The following is an 18,271-nucleotide window of genomic DNA, read 5'->3' on the forward strand; positions in this document are numbered from 1 at the left end:
AACGTGGGTCCCTCTGCACAACTACACAAAACACTGCTGCTGTACAGTCAGTTCTGTGAGGACAGGCACTGTGGCCGCTCTGTCTTGCTGGACTTTTTAGTGTGAAATTGTTTTGCAGACCCATCTCCAGGGAGGTATTGTTTGGGTATTTATTCTAAAGTAAGGAATCTGTGGCTAGAAGTCTCTATTAGATGAACAAGTTACCTACCTTCGGTAACACCTTATCTGGTAGAATCTCTATCTAGCTGCAGATTGGAACAGATATCCCTTATGTTGCTGGGCTCTCAACTTTGCTTCACTCCACGCACAAGCATATCTACACTTTTTGACAGCATATGCGCAACTTCCTACACAGATGACACCACAACACTTTTGCTTCAAAATGCGCGAGTACTTAACACAAAACTATTCAAACTAACCCCACACCCATCCCAGCATGCCATGAAATAACTTGTATGCATGGTGGAAATTTTATAAGATAAAGCAGTTGTGGGTGCATTTTATTGCTGACCAGTATGTAACAACTGTTTTGAATTTCTCTCACCTGTCTCAGAGTGTGTAGCAGGGATAAGTTATCTGTGGTCAGGATTCTTAAAGGGCTATCTGTGTGCTATATTTCTAGTCACTGCTATTTCTTTTCGTACTATTCAGATTTTCTCCTATGCATGTGTGTTTTTTTGATGACCAGCTGCGTGCATTTGATGCAGTGGAGCATTAAAACTGAAAGCATTGATAAAGTTTTTTAAGCGCACCATAGAACAGTCTGTGAAATATGCCACTTGTTTGAATATATATCAAAAAATAAACTTCAACCACCTATCACAACCCCAGATCTTTGTGAAAGGTTAGGGTTAATTGGTGACGTAGGAAGTGATGGACCCCGCCCCCCCCAAATGCCCCGATTTAGTAAGGGCAATGTTGTGCTGTATGTGACAAGCCACATATAGCTATTGACCACTAGAGATGCCGGTTTAAGAAAGTTAATGCAAGATGCAATTCAGCACATCGATGTAGCGCTGACATTTTGTAATTGGCTTAAAAAAAGCCCTTTTGGCTTATCCTCATCATGCTGTGACATAATCATATGTCACCAAGCAGCGGCTCAGTATGCCTTAGTGATCCAGATGGAAAATAAATCTGAATTTTGGGGAAGATAATTTGGGGGGAAGAATTGATTAGGACAGCCTCTGAACTTAAGAAAATCCAATTTGAATAAAAGTAAAGCTAATGTCCTTGTTTTTCTGGTTGATTTTTAAAATGCGCCATTAGTGACTCATGACAAATTCTAGGCCCGTCATCCGAAAACCTGCATTGTGTCAACAGAAAGGTCTCACTTTGCCAGGTTTCTGTCGACCATAATTCTTTCTGTAGTCCACCGAATGCGATAAGGCAGGATCTTGTAGACATCACATAGTCAACATTTGTATTGCAGCTGTGTTGCTGGTTACTGTTATGTACTCTGGATTTAAGCCATTGAATACTTGGTTGTTGACGCTCTTGGTTTATAGTAGGTCTTCTAGACAGATGTTGCACAGGCGATCCAGTGGTTAGTGTCATTCTCTCGTGGAGTAAAGCAAGCATCCGTTGACTGCTTTAGGATTGGTGGGACCTTCACTGAAGGGACTCGGTCCAAAATTTGAAATTGAGCAGCTAATGTGGAGACACCATTAAATCATATTAGAGCAGAAGAGGGTATTTCATTGGGAAGTTAATGAACTTGTAATATTAATAAAACACATCACATTTTTGCAAGATTGCCATTATGTGGCTTTCACTGTTTTCTTACCCAAACATGTATCAGGGACTTCAGAACATTTACTCGCTGTACATTCATGAAGGCATTCTGGCTTTTGGAGGGGGGTGGAGGGAGATGGTGTTTATTCGGGCATTAATACAATGTTGTTTTAGGCAGTTTATTGGGTTTGTTAGGCATCTCACCTATGACCAATCATTTATTTTTAAACTGCTTGGCCTATTTCAAAGTCCTATTTGTAGGGAGTTGAAGGGAAGTAAGAAACCGAGTTGCCTAAAATAACAGATTGTTTTTAGGAAGCTGAGACCCAAAATGAGGAACTCTTGTGTGCCTGCTCTGATTGTTGTACTGAAAGTTGTTGTAAGTGATTCAGGCGAGAATTTGCATCGGTCAATAGAGTCTGGCAGAGCTTGACCCCTTTTGGTGAAACATATGAGTGCTGGTTCACATTCTCCCAAGCAGGAAGCATTCAGGAGTCTCTGTCCTGCCCAGGATCACATTCTGGAAATCACAAAACCAACCCTGAACTAGGTGCGCTTGTTTTTAGTGGTAGGAAGAACCATTGTCCGCAAGTTCAGGGGTCCTGCTGGTGAAATGGTGTGTGTGTCCACCCACCTACTTTCTCAGTTGTGTGTTGTTTCTATGGCTTTCATGTGCACAGTGAACCAACTCTCTGCATGCTCAGCATGTGACAAGGGGGTCTCTGGACTTGCTCGTTTTGCTGGTTCATTGGTTTTGTAACCCACACTGAGCACCTAAGTTGTTTCAGAGTCATCAGTGGCGGACCTAAGACCGCATTTTTTGTTGATGTTTTTTTAAGCATTTATTTCAATGTATATTGTTATAGAAATGCAGTTGTACTTCACCAGGTATATTCAACAATCATTCCATTTTGTGCAAGGTAATCTAAGGAATGACCAGTCTTTCAGCACATCCCATCCCATGTAGTAATGATGTGTGGGAAACTCTTCTGCCGTTTAGACGCGCCTTGCTATTCTAGTTTTTGCTTCACACTGAGAGGAAGAGAATATGTGGATTGCACAAAATTCCCTTTTATTTGAGCACGTCTTCTGCCCCTGAAATGAAACCAGTGGTCCCCTTTTTAGCCTGAAGTAATGGCTAGTAGATAGTGTGCAAGCGTTGAGCTGGTCTTTCGGGTCTTGTATGAATAAGTCTTTGCAAGTTGCCGTCCTTCCTCTCTGTCGCAAATTGTGCAGAGGTGAAGATGCTTTCTTGCCTGAAAGGAACGGCAGAAGATGGCGCCTGCAGGAAGTGTAGGGACGTTCCAACCAGATTGTAAATAATTTGGGTTCAGTTGCAATAAGGGCCAGATTTACGACCATTCCGTTTTGCTTGTCGCAAATTGCAATTTGTTGCAACTTTCAAAACAGAATGTACTAATGTGTCACAGACACAGTTACAGATTCTCGATGGGGGTCGCAAATGACCTGCCTCCTCCTATTCACGAGGCAGGTCGCAATTTGCAACCCATTGGATGGAAAACGGGATAGGTTTAAAAGAAAAAAATTTAAAATTTTCTTTTTGGGACCACTGCCTGCTCGTAAAAAATATTTTCACAGCCAAACACAAAGTGAAGGGGTGTCCTGGGCATCCCTTCCCATTTGCAACTGGAGCTGCAATAGTTTTCCGACTGCAAAACAATTGTATATCCCTGTGACTCGCTATCAGGAAGGGACGCCCTTAGCACGCCCCTTCCTAATAGCGACTCGCAAATCCGGTTTTGGAGGTCGGTAATAGGTTACTGACTCGCAAAATAGGGTTTGTTCATGCTACAACCTTTTTAGCGGTCGCAAATGGAACGATTTTCTATTTGCAAACGCTATAAACTGTCGTACATCTGGCCCAAGATGCTTTGCTGTGAGACTTTTAGGCCTTTTCCTTCTTCACGCTTGCACTGAACTCAAAGCCACTGTCAATAAGGAGTAGATCCTGTACCTGTTCAGTCTGATCTGGATTCGGGAAGCTAATCTCCATGTTACAGCCACTGGGCGCATGTAGGCAGAGGCTGCTGTCAAGATTTTCACAACTTTTCAAACTCCGGCTCTTAAACCATCAAGGGGGCGGCCATTTTATGTCACGTGTCTGTCAGTCACTGGGTTAAACACTCTCGGGTATAATTCCAATATTAAAGATTATCCAGGTTAAACAGAATAAAATAAACTGCACCTAGACTCTAGGCAGCTAAATATGGAACTTTTGGGTGCTCGGTTATTCGAAGCAGGTTACCCTGTTCCATCTCTCTTTGTCTGGCTGTGTTATTTTCCATATAATTCCAGTGTTTTGGCTGAAAAGCAGTAAAAGGGGCAGACTTGACTTAAATACATGCACAGACCACTTGGAATGACACGAGATTTGATTTCTTTATGTCCCTTTTTATGATCTGGCTTCCCCAGTCAGGCCCCATGTGGTGCTCTCGTAAATTCTGAGCAGTTTGCTGCACTTTTTCCAGATGGATGGGCCTTGAAGCTTTGTTTAATCCCTTCCCGCCCCACTTGATGGAATAAACAGAACAACATGATGCAAGACGAGGGAATAAGTCTGCTTTGCCAGGTCCATTTGGCAGGCAGCGATGATGTGCTAGCAGCGTTTTAGCTTTACATTCTGTAAAGAAAAAGAACAGTCGTTCTGTAAAGTGAGTATTGTTTGTATATATATCACTTAGTAAAAATATTCTTTGTAAACTAAGCATTTTACCAAGAAATGCTGGATATGGTAACCTTGCATTACATTGGACCCTAGGCAGGGCCTCCGGAATTATGCGATTGTGCGGCTGCAGCTTTTTTCCCTCATAATTATGGTTCTCCTGCATTTGCCACATAAACCATCATCTGGCAGATTTTACCCCCAAAAATGTTTGCTTCTAGCTTAAACGGTTCAAAAGTTAAAATGCAGCAACTCGTTTTGGCCTGCAGTGGAAGGCCCTTTGCAAAGGTTGGCTGGTCACCTTTCTCTTGCTTATTGCTATGTTTGAGCATTAAACTGGTACTAATAAGGTGCAATTTATGCCCAGACAGGGTTAACAAGTGTCAAAATTACAATAGAGTAATACTAGCAGAAAATGTGCAGCATTATGCTGCAAAATTTGCTTTTCCTTGCTGTAAAATAGGAACCAACAAGTTGAAGATAAAAAGTAGTGGTTTATTAGAAGAAAGATCCCAGCCACAGGTGAGCATCCAGCCAGCATCAGGGTATGACTATAACTGCTTCTAGGTCAAAGCACAACATTCCATATTAGGTTCCAGTGCTCCATGACATCAGCGCAGCTGTGCCATGAAGAGCATAGAGAACTACGATGCTACACATCTCCCTTCTTAACAACAGTAACAAAATTACAAAAGGAAATGAGTTAACATTTAGGCTTAAATAAGAAACGAAGTAGGAGGAAAAAATTAACATAAAATCATAAATCACATAGTCACATAGTCTCTTAAATACTCAGGAGAATGAGACATCCTTGTGGACTTGCGACGAAGTGAAGAGGGTTCACTACTAGGAATTTGGCAATGAGAATTGTAAGACGCCTCTACAAGATCATTTCTAACTACCACCACCCTGTTCAAATTCCATACACGATGATCTGCAGTCTTGATGGCGTTCTTAAAAACTTTAATGACCCGAATGGGCTTCTTAAAGGTAGCCTTATTGTTTTTACAGGGATTTTTAATGATTACCCAATCTCCCACTTTAACTGGTGTGACCTTTACAGAATTCTTTGCATCAAAATCTCTTTTTCTATTTTCAATTCTAGAAGATTCACGCAACATCCAGTCATCACAAACATCATGAGGACTTGGTTGTAGATCATTGACCCATGCAGGTACCACTAGGGTATTGGGAATGCGTGATCTAAAAAGTTCAAACGGAGTCTTCCCAGTAACAGCATGGGGAGATATCCTGTAAACCTTGACTTTCTTAAAGACATCTGTCCTCCAATCTGTACCAGCAGACTTGGCCATTCTGATGGTTTCTTTGAGAACACGGTTGAACCTCTCAACCATACCATTGGTTTCTGGGTGGTACAAAGAGGACCTTTTGTGTTTTACACCTTGGTCTAATAGAAAATGTTCCATCTCGTTAGATACTAATTGGGGACCATTATCCGTGAGAATGGTGTTGGGAATGCCCTCCCTTGCGAAAAGTTTGGTTAAAAAGGCTACTACATGTTTAGTCTCGATGCCACGAGTAATGGCTATTTCTGGCCATCTGGAAAAGAAGTCAACAAGGACCAAAACATACCACTCACAACCAGCAGACACAATGGGCCCCAAAATATCCAAACCAACTTCTTTCCAGGGTGCACTCGGTCTGTCTCTGATCACCATAGGTTGAACCTTAGGTTTAGCTACTTTTTCACTAAGGGCACAGTCAATGCAATCTCTAACCTTACGTTCCACTTCTAAATCCATATTAGGCCACCAATATGACCTCCTCAATATCTCTTTGGTTTTAGAGACTCCTAAATGGCCAATGTGTGCTAAAGACATAAGCTCATCCCGCAGAGTTAGAGGTGGAACCAATCTAGTTCCTCTAAAAAGTAAGCCATCCTGTTCTGAAAGCTGATCTTTGACATGCCAAAATTTCTCGAGGCCTTCATTAGATTTGGGTTTGACTTTCCATCCTGTCGTTAATAGTTTAAGAACTTCCATGAGAACTAAATCCTCTTGAACCATCTTCAACCACCTCACCTTATCTATGACAGCCTCTTCTACAACACAAACCATCTCATCGTCTTCATCACAATCTTCTTCATCATTAGTCTCAGAACTAGGAACAAGGCGGGATAAGGCATCTGCTACCTTGTTTTCTACCCCTGGTAAATATTTTACATCAAAATCATAATCTTGCAACCCAACAACCCACTTAGTGATCCTTCCAGACACAGCATCAATACCTTTCTTTTTTAAAATTTCACAAAGCGGCTTGTGATCCGTCCTAACCTCAAAGGTGGTTCCCCATAATAGATTTTTAAGCTTCTTGATGGACCAGTAAACAGCGAGAGCTTCACGCTCAATAACTGAGTATCTAGTTTCAGCTCCCTTTAAACTCCTTGACAAGAAAAGAATGACCCTCTCGGTGCCCTCAAACTTCTGTATCAGTACTGCACCTAAGCCCTTCAAACTTGCATCAGTAATCAAAATTGATCTCTCAGAAGGATCAAAACTGCTCAGTTTAGGTGCAGAAGCTAACCTCTTCTTGATGACTTCAAATTCATGTTGACATTTTTCTCCCCAAACAAAATCCACTCCTTTCATCAATAATTGTCTCATGTTGGCACACAAAGAGGCAAAATCTTTCACAAATTTACTGTAATATTCAGCAAGTCCTAAAAAACTCATCAATTCTTCCTTATTTTGAGGGGAAGACAACTTAGAAATGGTAGAGATTAAGTTTTCCTTAGGTAAAATTCCTCCTTCAGTAATTGTGTGACCTAGATAGTCAATGGAAGTCTTTCTAAACTTGCATTTTTCAATCTTAACAGTCAAACCTGCAGTACATAGTCTTTCTAAGACTGCAAAAAGCCTCAAATCATGCTGCGAATTATCCACGCCAAACACAAGAATATCATCTTGGTATATTCTGACACCTTGTAGACCTTTTAAGACCCTTTCCAATGCCCTTTGGAAAACCGATGCGGCTGACACTAAACCAAATGGTAGTCTGACAAACCTAAAGGTGCCATAAGGTGTCACAAAAGAGGTTAAATTTTTCGAACCTTCTTCCAACCTAATCTGATGGTATGCGGACCGTAGATCAATGGTGCTAAAAATCTTAGCACCCTTGAGTAGCATAAGCATGTCAGCAATTTTGGGTAAAGGGTAATGATCAGTGACTACACACTTATTGAGCTCCCTTAAATCGACACAGAGACGAAGAGAGTTGTCCGATTTTTTAGCTGCAACAATCGGGGCAACCCATTCTGTTCCCTCTACTGTTTCAATTATGCCTCCTTTGATAAGTTTCTCAAGTTCAGCTTTAACTTGCTCTCTGACAGCCACAGGTACATTTCGTACTTTGCAGCAAACAGGTACAGCATCTTTTTTCAAAATGATACGATGACAATAATCATTAAGGCATCCCAAGTCTTCAGAAAATACTTTAGGAAACTTCATTTTCAACTCAGTGGTGAAATCTTGAGAAACCAGAGAAATTGTATGGGAGGTAGAGGGAAAAGGCTCTTTTAACACAATAGGAGGGGTCGAATTTGGATCAAGCATAACCCCCAAATCTTTGAGAGCAAACCAACTTATTATGCTATCTCCCTTTTGAGAAACATAAATTTTTGCTTTGGTCAACCTATTCTTATAATTGATTACTCCTTCACACACCCCAAGTAGCTTAATGGGTTGTCCCGCATAGCCGAAAGGTCTTATGTCAGGGCGAGACAACTTAAGTTTTTGGCCTAACTTATTCAAGAAAAAATCTTTTGCAACAATAGTGATTTTTGCTCCAGAATCAAATAAAACTTTTGTGGGGAAACCTTCTATTAGAATTTCGTCAGAAGGCGAATTCTTTGCTTCTTCAGCACTTACAGTTTGTATACAAATTTGGCTACAATCTAGATTTTCATCAGAATTACATTCATTTTCAAAGTCATAAAATATCTCACTCACTCTACTTTTGTAGTTTCCCCCTCTACAACATGAGGTAACATGTCCCTTCCTTTTACATTTACCACAATATGCTTTCCAACCTTGACATTGTCTATCCGTAGCAAAATGTCCCATTTTACCACACCTATAACATCTTACTTGGGAGAAATCAAGACTGTTCTCCTTCTTTTTATAGGGAATTTTGCTTGCACCATTTTCATTTCTAGACTCTTTCTGGTGATTTTCGCCTATTCTAGGAGTAGATTTTACAACACTTACTGTGTCTTTAGTAATTTTGTTCTCCCCATTTTTCTTTATAACTTCTACACATTTGATAGAATGTTCTATCCTCTTAGCAATAGTAAGAACTTCTTCTAAAGAGGGTTCGTCCTTCTGCCACAATTCTTCCCTCACCTTCTCAATATAGCATCCGAGCATGAACTGATCTCTTATGTGTTCATCAAGACTTGCACCAAATTTACACGAAGAAGCCAGCTTTCTTAAAGCTGTAATATAATTCTCAATTGTCTCTTCTTCTAATTGTGTTCTCCGACCAAAATGATATCTTTCTAAAATTGTACTGACTCTAGGAAGATAATGTTCATCTAATTTGGCTATACACATTTCATATTCATTTAAACTACTATTATCAAGGTCAGGCAAATGATCGAATACCTCTTGTCCTTCTGCTCCCAAACAGTGTAACAGTAGGGCGGTCTTTCTTTCAGCACTTAAGCTAGATCCACACACTCTAGCATACCTTTCAAACACCTTACGCCATTTTTTCCATCTGATAGGTGGATCTCCAGGTGAGGATAAGAAGAAGGGGGGGGCAGTTACGTTTTGCATATTATTGTAACCAACAAGTAGAAAACAAGAGCTAAAAATAAAAACAAATTAGCACGGGAAAAAGAGAATTAAATGTCAAATTTGTGTGTGTGTCACAGTGAGTGCACACAAAACAATAAAATTCGTAGGTGCAAAGTCTAGTGTGTGTGTCACAGTAGCTGGACACACAAAACAGATTCAAGTGAGAGTCTCCAAAAGGTAGAGAAACGGTTGCAGTAGTAAAAACAGTACCTTTGTATTGTCTATTTGAAATTGTGGCAAAGCTTGTAATAAATAAGAGACTTCAGGGTGATTTGTAAGAATTAGCGATGAAAACGCACTCCGGAGTCATGAAATGCGATGAAAACTCACTCCGAAATGAAAATGCGGAAGTTGACCAATCCAAGATGGCGCCCACGCCAGCGTGACTCCCAGCGTACCTTGCGGCACGTTTACGTGCTTCCCAGCAGGCTCCGCGAACCGCCGTGAAGACGAGCAAAGCTGGTGTGTCCACTTTAAGGCTCTGAAATGCTGCTAGGTAACGGTGTCAGCGTTCTCGACAGGATGCAGCGGGATGAGCTCGCGAGGAGTCAGCAGGTATGGCTCTATTTAAAAGATGCAGATCGCAAAGTAGATCGCTTCTTCCAATAATGAAATGAAGCGCAAACGTCTGGTAAAGCGATCGTAAAGGTGCAACAGGAACAATAAAGATCAATCGCTAATTTTGAAAACAAAAGTTCTGTTTTCCTTTTTTATGAAAGAGAGAAAAAAAAAAACGTTTCTCCTTACCCTGAAAAGATGAAAATGAAGTTCTCTTTTGAAGTCCAAAGTCAGTGAAGTATTTCCAAATCTTCACAGTTGAATGCCACGTAGTATCTCATTAATTGTGTTCAGAAAAGTCCACGAGTTTTCAAAGAAAAAATTTCTTTTTTTTTTTTTTTGAGATAGGTGTTGAGATCTTCTCTTCTTATCCCATCCTGCGTCGCCAAATGTAAAATAGGAACCAACAAGTTGAAGATAAAAAGTAGTGGTTTATTAGAAGAAAGATCCCAGCCAGCATCAGGGTATGACTATAACTGCTTCTAGGTCAAAGCACAACATTCCATATTAGGTTCCAGTGCTCCATGACATCAGCGCAGCTGTGCCATGAAGAGCATAGAGAACTACGATGCTACACTTGCTACATAATTTGGTCAGCCCTGCCGCATAATTTTGCCTTCTTCTGCCGCATAATTCCAGTGTCCTTGATCGTAGGCCGTAGATTGGTTTTGTTGATAGATAGTGGAGCTGCGTGGTGATGAATGGCACATTACAGTGGAAGAACATTGCACACAATTTACATGACACACTTTCACACACTACATTGCATTACACAGATCTACAATTTAAATGAAGAGATATTTACACATAATCACAATCCTTAATCAAGCACTGAAACCCATGCCTCCCTGGTCCAAGTCTGCAACCTTGTCGCTTGACCACATGGCTTATATTCTAGCTAACCTGACAATCCTTTCACACCAGTTCTTCCAGCTGCTTCTGTTCAGTATTAAACCGAATGGATAGTCTCTTTGGCTTGATGATTAATAATCAGCACTGGCATGGACGTAGTCAGAACTTTGATCCCTACCTATCGGACTTTAGGCAGGAGTAGAGGAACAGCAAAGCAGTTTTGTCTGTGTGCCGCATGCTCCTGCAAAGAAAGTATCATTAGAAAATATCCAGAAAATGTCCAATGGGCTGAAAAAGTATCTCTCACAAAGAATTAAAATGTTTTATAGTTGGGTTTATTCATCCGCCAAGTAGACGAGAGCCACCCCGTTAATTGCTTTCCAATTTTTTAAAACAAGCATTGGCAAAGACAGTCGGTCTGACAATAATGTGTTAACATGGACATGCGCAAATACTCGTTAATGTATTGAAGTTGTACTCATTGGCTTTGCTGATGCTTGAAAAAGTAACAAAAAAGTAGTAAAATGCATTCAAATCGAGCACTATCTAAATACACCTATGGACCAATATTAGGAGATGAAATTGAATAACCAAAGCCTCTTCTATGGGGGAATAGGGGAGTGGTGTTGTGATCTGTGCACTGTTTTATTGTGTGGTCTATTGCTATTATCTATTTTATTTGCCTCATCGGTTAAGAAGGAAGGCTAGGGTGGGAGGGCCATTACTTACTGATAATGGCATTACTCCTAGTCGTACCCCCTCGCCTTCCTTAGGAACCCTCCGGTGCGGTCCAACTGAGTTATGGCTCGGCTTGTTTACTTGCAGTAGGTGTTGGGGTATGTTGTTATAGGTTAAGGTTGGGTCTATGGGAGGCAAGGGGCCTCATTGGTGAAGAAGGAAGGCGAGGGAGTAGGACTAGAAGTAATGCTTTATCATTAAGTAATAGATATGTTATCCGCTTATTGGTGACACATATGTTTTGGTGTTATGATTTGGCAGATAATATGATCTGCGCAACATATTGAGGGTTAGTTGGACTACAATATCTCCTTGGATGCCTGGATCCACCATAGACACGTGGGTAACCTGTGGGCCAGTCTACCTCATCCACTAGCTGCCTTGCACTATGAGTGACAGCAACTAGCCTGAACACACGTGCACAGGTACCTTGAAAGGAGTGCATTTGAGTGCCAAGGAAGGTCAACGCAGGCTGCAGGGCCACTTCTTTTTTTTTAAGATTTTTTAGGTTTGCCTAATATTTTACATATATTTTCAAAAAGATAAACCTCACTCGCTTAATTGCTGGCTTTACCTGTGCTCGTATGTTTAGCTGTTTTGCTTTGTCTGTTATCATTGTATATCAAGAGATAGGGCAAAACTTCTATATGGTAACGGGGAGAAATGTGTTGTTGGACAGCTCTGGATTGGAGGCTGTTTATTTTATCCACCAAATTGGTTTTGAATGTGACTTACCAAAAAGTGAACAGATCTGGGATGAATTAATGTTGTATTCACAATGTAAGATAAATACCGGGTTAACAAGCTTTGGCGAAGCCACTCGGCCTGGAGTTGGTTGCCGGCGTTTGTTAGTTGCCGACTTTTGGCCATCCCAGCGTTTATAAATGGCTTTTGTAAAACTGCACAAGTAGATTGCATTGTGTGTTTGTAAGTGCACACTGTGGAAGAGAGAATACCATAACTTGCAGAGAGGTAGGGTATTGACTGAGGTGGTGGGCTAACTCTCTGCCCCAAGCTGGTATGCTATGTAAGCATGTTGCCATTTTCCGGAAAGACGTTTTATCTCACATTAAAGGCCTCTTAAGCATAAAGTTTGGTCACCATTATTCTGAAGTTGGCGATAAGGAGGAAGACTCCGAGTACCCACCTACTAAAAAATATGTAACCTATATGTTAGTGGCGGCAAGACTCACAATTGCTCATACATGGAAATGAGCGATCCTTGATGTACTGACCACCGTAGAGTGTGATAAAGGGAGCATACTGGAAAAATCTGGGCTCACATTTTGAACTTACATTAAAAGTCTCTGCCACCACCACAAAGGCCCACGATACATGGCAGAAACGTTCTATAGATCAGGCCTATGCCAACCTACCGCCTCTTCTGACTTCTTTGAAAGCTGACAGAATGATGTACTCATTCACCTGTGTATGTGTACTTAAAGTATTTGAAAGTCTCACTGAGTTTGATCTTGCTTTGTTTTATTTGGCTTTAAGTGTACATTTGTGTATTAATGGTCTATGTGAAGGGCTTTTCTTATTCGATCAATCGGCAAAATGTTTTATCTCTACGCCACCAACAATGAAATAAAATTGTTAAAAAATTCTCCGTTTTTAATTGAATTGTGTTTAACTATTTGTTTTTGTTATAAGCAGGTATGAATAGAGTCCCTCCTGTGGAGTCTCGTCAGGCAAGCATTCTACCTGGGCTTGCGCTCGCATCTGTAGCTGAACATTCTACTCCGAATCACAGGATCCTGTGCACAGGGGTAACGCAGCCATACCAGGAACATGCGGAAGGTGCCGCTCAGCAGGCAGCAAGTGAGCTTATGGACAATGAAGACCCTGACTTGGTCGGTAAGATAGCTTCATCACAGAGTCCAACTAGAGCCGCGGATGAGGCCTTCCTTGCAAGGACTGCTGCCTGTTTGAAAGGAGCTTTTACTGTGAACTTGGAAGACACTCTAGGACTGGAGCGCCTATCTCCAGATCCCTTGGCTGAGTCTGCTGGGACAACACTCAGGACAATCAAGGAAACCTTGATTCTAAAGTCTTCTTTGGAAAACCAAAGTCATTCGAGTGATTGCAGTTCCTCCAATCAGACGTCTGACCTAGGAAATTCCTCCGACGAGCTGAACAGCAAGTTCCGCTCCCAAAGGTTAGATTCATCGTCCTCTTCAGGGGAAATGTCTATGCACAGTCCACTCCTGACCCCTACCATGATGGTGAAGCTCCCAGCACCCACTGTGACCTTGACCTCGTCCATAGAGAGGACCTTCCCAGTGAGGGAGGGCAGTTTGGTTAATAGCATGACCTTGCCAAAGGTGAGGACGCCTTCTGTGCCCAGGGACAGCATTCAGCTTGCCAAGAAACATTACAGCCAGCCTCAGCCTGGTGCGGACCGTCTAAATCATGTAGTTAACATTGACATCTGCTCCTTCAAGCCCATCGTTTTACCTCCTGATATGGTGCAAGTTGAGGAAACTGATATAGATGATGTACCTGAGAGCATGGAAACTGAGGCGGACTATGAAGGTGAATTGGAGACAGAGATTGGGATTAACCTGCTTGGCTTGGTTCAGAAAGAGCAGGAGTATTTGGATGCAGAAGCCGTTGTACATCGAGGAAGCAAACCTCCAACACCGCCACTTCATAGATTTCCATCCTGGGTAAGACGGTCTTCTATCGTGTTCATTGTGTCTGGGTAATAAGCAAATCACCAAAAAGTAACATGCTTCAGACTGAACTTTGGTGTTTTGATCGGGGCTAGACTCTAGCGAAGGGATATATAGTGTTAGCCCAACAGGGCCGCAATCATTTTTTAAAATTATTATTTTTTTATTTATTAAGTTTGGTACAGAGCAATCTTGGTGCACATTATAACTTCACAACCAAGCATGCAGCGCTTAAAACGTTTGCAGGATAATCAATTATTATGTCACCGACCTCATTTAAGTCCATAGTTTACAGAATTATCTTATGCAATGCCTGAAAACCCTGGCATGGCTCTATCACCCCAGGATACACCTGCTCTAGTGGAGAGCTTAACCTGGTCACCGTAATGGAATCTCTTGCTTTGATAGGGATTGTCGTAGGAGGACTCATTTTGATGTGTTGACATTTTAAGACTGGGTTTTTGCCAGCACAGATGTCAAACTGATCAATATATAAATAGATTGGCGTTTCGGTCAACCCCTTTTAACCTTTGGCTTTCTTTAGGCAGCCTCTTGTAGCCATTGGCTTCAGATTTTGTAAGTCCCATCTTGGCTGAGCCCAGTGGATTATCTCTTACCAAATACTATTGACTGTTCGGGTGTATCATTGTGCCTCCGATCAGGCGCTTGCATTGATCTACATGTGGGCTACTTTACAATAATATTTCTGTCTGCGCCCGCTGGCTTCTTTCCATGTGCTTACCTCTATATTGTGCTAACGCTGTGTGCGTTAGCACCAAAACCCGAATCCATTGGTATTGGCAATGCTTGTTTCACTTGCATAATACTGGAAATGAATTATATCAAATAATGTGCCCCTGGCAAGGCAAAATGCTGCATGGACAGTTTAATGATCATGAAGGTTTTCAAGAGTTTAGCTTGCTCTTTCAGGTAGTCACACCTACTGTATTCATTTATTTTTGTTTTTTAAATAGGTTCACCACTCTTTGCACAATTTCTGTTTCATCATAGAGGTACAACTGTTCCAATCAGCAATTCTTTACAGTTCCATTTCCAATTTTATAAACTTTAAATTGTAATATTCATACATTTCCAATGTTCTTACAAGAAATACATGGTCTACTTTTCCTAATACTGATGGAATTGAATGATATGCCAATACTTCCCTCCATTTTCTTGCCTTGGTGCATACAAGAAATAACATATGTCATCAACGTGGGGACATCTCAAATTATGTGCGCCATAAATAAAGAAAAAATGACCGCGTGAGTGGTATATTGAAAACACATAATTAACTGAAATCTGGGCAGGTTGTTTTTGCCTGCTGAGTTTCCAAATCCTATAATTTGATGTATTGGAAATATCTTATATGTCACTGTTAATCTCCCTGCAATAAGTATACATTTGATTAAAATGCTATGATGATGTAGTTGAAGAAATAAACATTCTATATTTTTGAAGCCTCCTTTAGCAACTCCCGCAATCAGAGCTGTAGGCACGACACCCGCAAATTGGAAACTGATATTGACATTCAAAGGGTGACCCACAAATGCCTGTGGTAAGAACACATTTTTAAGTATTAGGTGTTGTGATCCAGACTAAAATGTTCATGGTGGGTCAACTCTCTTTTTAAAGTTCTAGACTCTCTTACAGGTCCTCACTGTCAGAATTTATATTGTAAAATAATATGCAACATATGAATATAAAGAGTTTGTGTGCATCTTTAATGTATTCTCTTTGGTATTTGTGGCTTTTTGCTGCAGGAAAGTCGGATATATGCATTGGCAAAGTCAGGAATGAGGCTGTCGGAAGTGTTACCTGGATATGAGGTGCCCAATAGAGGTGAGTTACTAGAACAAAACCAAGGCTTTCAACCACACCGCTTCCGAATGTTTCAGGACATGCAAAGGGTTCAGTCTCCGATTCTTTTTTTAAATAAAAAATACAATTAATACATCCAGCGTGTATCTTGCAAAGATACTATGTTTTTAAAGCTATGTCATATTTTAGGTTGCTAATATTTAAGACAATCATCTCTGGTATTTCCAGTCTGCTTTTGTAGGAAATGATAAGTCCCTTGAATGTGCTTTATTGAGGTAGGAGGTGATTATCTTTTTACATATCCCTTACTATTGGAGTTTTGCCAGTCGATAACAAATGTAACTATTAACTGTTCTAATGGTACTCATTGTGTCAACTCAGGCATTTTAAACTCCTCCTCCTCTGTTATTCGGATCGTGTGGGACAAGGTTGGCAACAATTTTCTCTAATTGGAACAGGCCCCCTTACAATGTAAGAGGTGCACATTGCTTTATGAGGTAGCTGGATGCGAACTGTCTATGTAGACCAGACATTAGACAGTGTGGAACTTTATTCACCCATGAACCAGTACCGTAGTCCTATGTGAATATGTAAGTAAGTGCTGTTGGCTTTAGTCCATGGAATCCTGTTTGTACTGTGTTCGGGCTTTGTAATGTAGCAGTGCTGTGGCCTTTTTCAATGATGGAGGGAATGTCTAGGCAAGTGGAGTAACTGAATGCAGATAGTGAAAGATTTGTGTTCTCAGTCCATTCGTTCGCAATTCACATGATGCCCTCGTCCAGCCATAAAAAGTTATAGTTAGGTGAATATGTCAGTAACAACATTAACACTTTGAACTAAAAAAAATGAAAAACACAGTTTTAGTTAAAGTTAGCAGAGCTAACTACAACTTGCGCCCCTGCTATGCACTGCTTATGACCTCACATATTACATCACTCAAGACATGTTCTATGACATCATTTATGACATCTCAAATGAGATCATTGATGACATCACTGAGGACATCATCCAATGAGTGTGTTTGTTTGTTTTATAGTTTGCATAGTGGCAGGTAGCTACCATATTACTTTTCTACCTAAAGTTGAACATCCTGTGTCCAGTCAATGTGTGCAAGTGTTTATAAAACGCATGTGCTCCTAATTCATCATAGGTATTGAACACGTTATAAATCTTTGTATTGAAGAGTAACTCTGTGCAGGTGACAGCTGACAACTAGTGTTCATTATGTTCCCCACATGTTTTTTGCTACTCTAGGAAAAAAGGTTTCCAACAGGGCAAAGATTTTATATACTACATAACGAGTATTGTAGGCAGTCTTAAGTTATTAGACAGATTTGTCTCAGCATGACAGTGTCTACGTAACAAGACGATTTTGTGCACCATGTACAAACCTATGTGTGTATGTACTTGTTTTACTTCAGAAGATGGGCTATCTGGAAAGTTTTCACCTCAGTATGAAACCTGCAGGTAGTATGATGTATAGCACCTTCAGACCTTAGTTCTTTTAAGTGAATAGTCGCTCTTTCGACAAGTTTTACATAGCTTGTACACTATTTTTAGCAGATACTTTTTGATACTCTGTGGTCATAGGAGTTTTACTCTCTGCCAACAGTGTGGTACAGAATACATTATCTCTATAAACAGTATTAACAGAACTCACTTTGCTACATATATCCACTTATTTTCTCAATGTAGCTTCAGGGACAATCAGGGACTTGATACCAGTAAGGATGGCCCATAGTAGGCCATAAGTTATGTAACAGGGCTTCAGTATCTGGAGAAACGTGGTTTCCCTGAACAGTTGTATACAGATTAAATACCGTGTGCAGGATAGGTTACCACTTCATCTGTGGTTCATAGACAGCATGAACTCGGCTACCCATGAAGTGTATGGTAGAGGGTCAAAGTTGCAAATAACACAATCTTGCTTTACCTGTAGGCGTTGTATGGATGATAGCAGTAATGAGGCATCATATTATTCGGAGCTATTTTGCACTTACTTTCGTAGCTCTAATATTATATCCGTTTATTGAGCAATGTGTACACAAGAAGCTTGTATGATGTCATCAATGATGTCATTGAGTTTACTGAAACAAGTTTATGCTGACATTAAATTAATTACACCAAGTGCAGCAGCAGCGTGAGGTGGCCTACGCGTTTCAGCCATTCCAGTGATGTTATAGAACAAGTCATGAGTGATATATGTGAGTTCATATAGTTAGCTCTGCTAACTATAACTGATGAATTTTAATGGCTGTTAAAATGTGTTAACCCCTTAAGTGCTGCCGTCGGCCAACGGTCGTCACGGGCACTACCTCCCCAGTGCTGCGTGCGACCGCTGGACGTCCAGTTCAGCACCGGATAATGGACAGCGCAGCACTGGGGAGGTTTGT

The 18,271-nt window shown here is 40.9% G+C and overlaps 1 protein-coding gene across 2 annotated transcripts in view; it reads left to right on the forward strand.

The window, feature by feature from the left end:
- The window catches only part of PLEKHH1 (pleckstrin homology, MyTH4 and FERM domain containing H1), a 375,057-nt gene that overhangs the window by 174,421 nt on the left and 182,365 nt on the right, over window positions 1-18,271 (forward strand). For both annotated transcript variants that reach the window (XM_078659588.1, XM_078659589.1), the window contains exons 7-8: window positions 13,039-14,051; window positions 15,821-15,899. In XM_078659588.1, the coding sequence (XP_078515714.1) occupies window positions 13,039-14,051; window positions 15,821-15,899 (1,092 nt within the window). The remainder of the gene's footprint in view (window positions 1-13,038; window positions 14,052-15,820; window positions 15,900-18,271) is intronic.

This window comes from Lissotriton helveticus, chromosome 9 (assembly GCF_964261635.1).
Source record: "Lissotriton helveticus chromosome 9, aLisHel1.1, whole genome shotgun sequence".
Classification (NCBI taxonomy): Eukaryota; Metazoa; Chordata; class Amphibia; order Caudata; family Salamandridae; genus Lissotriton; species Lissotriton helveticus.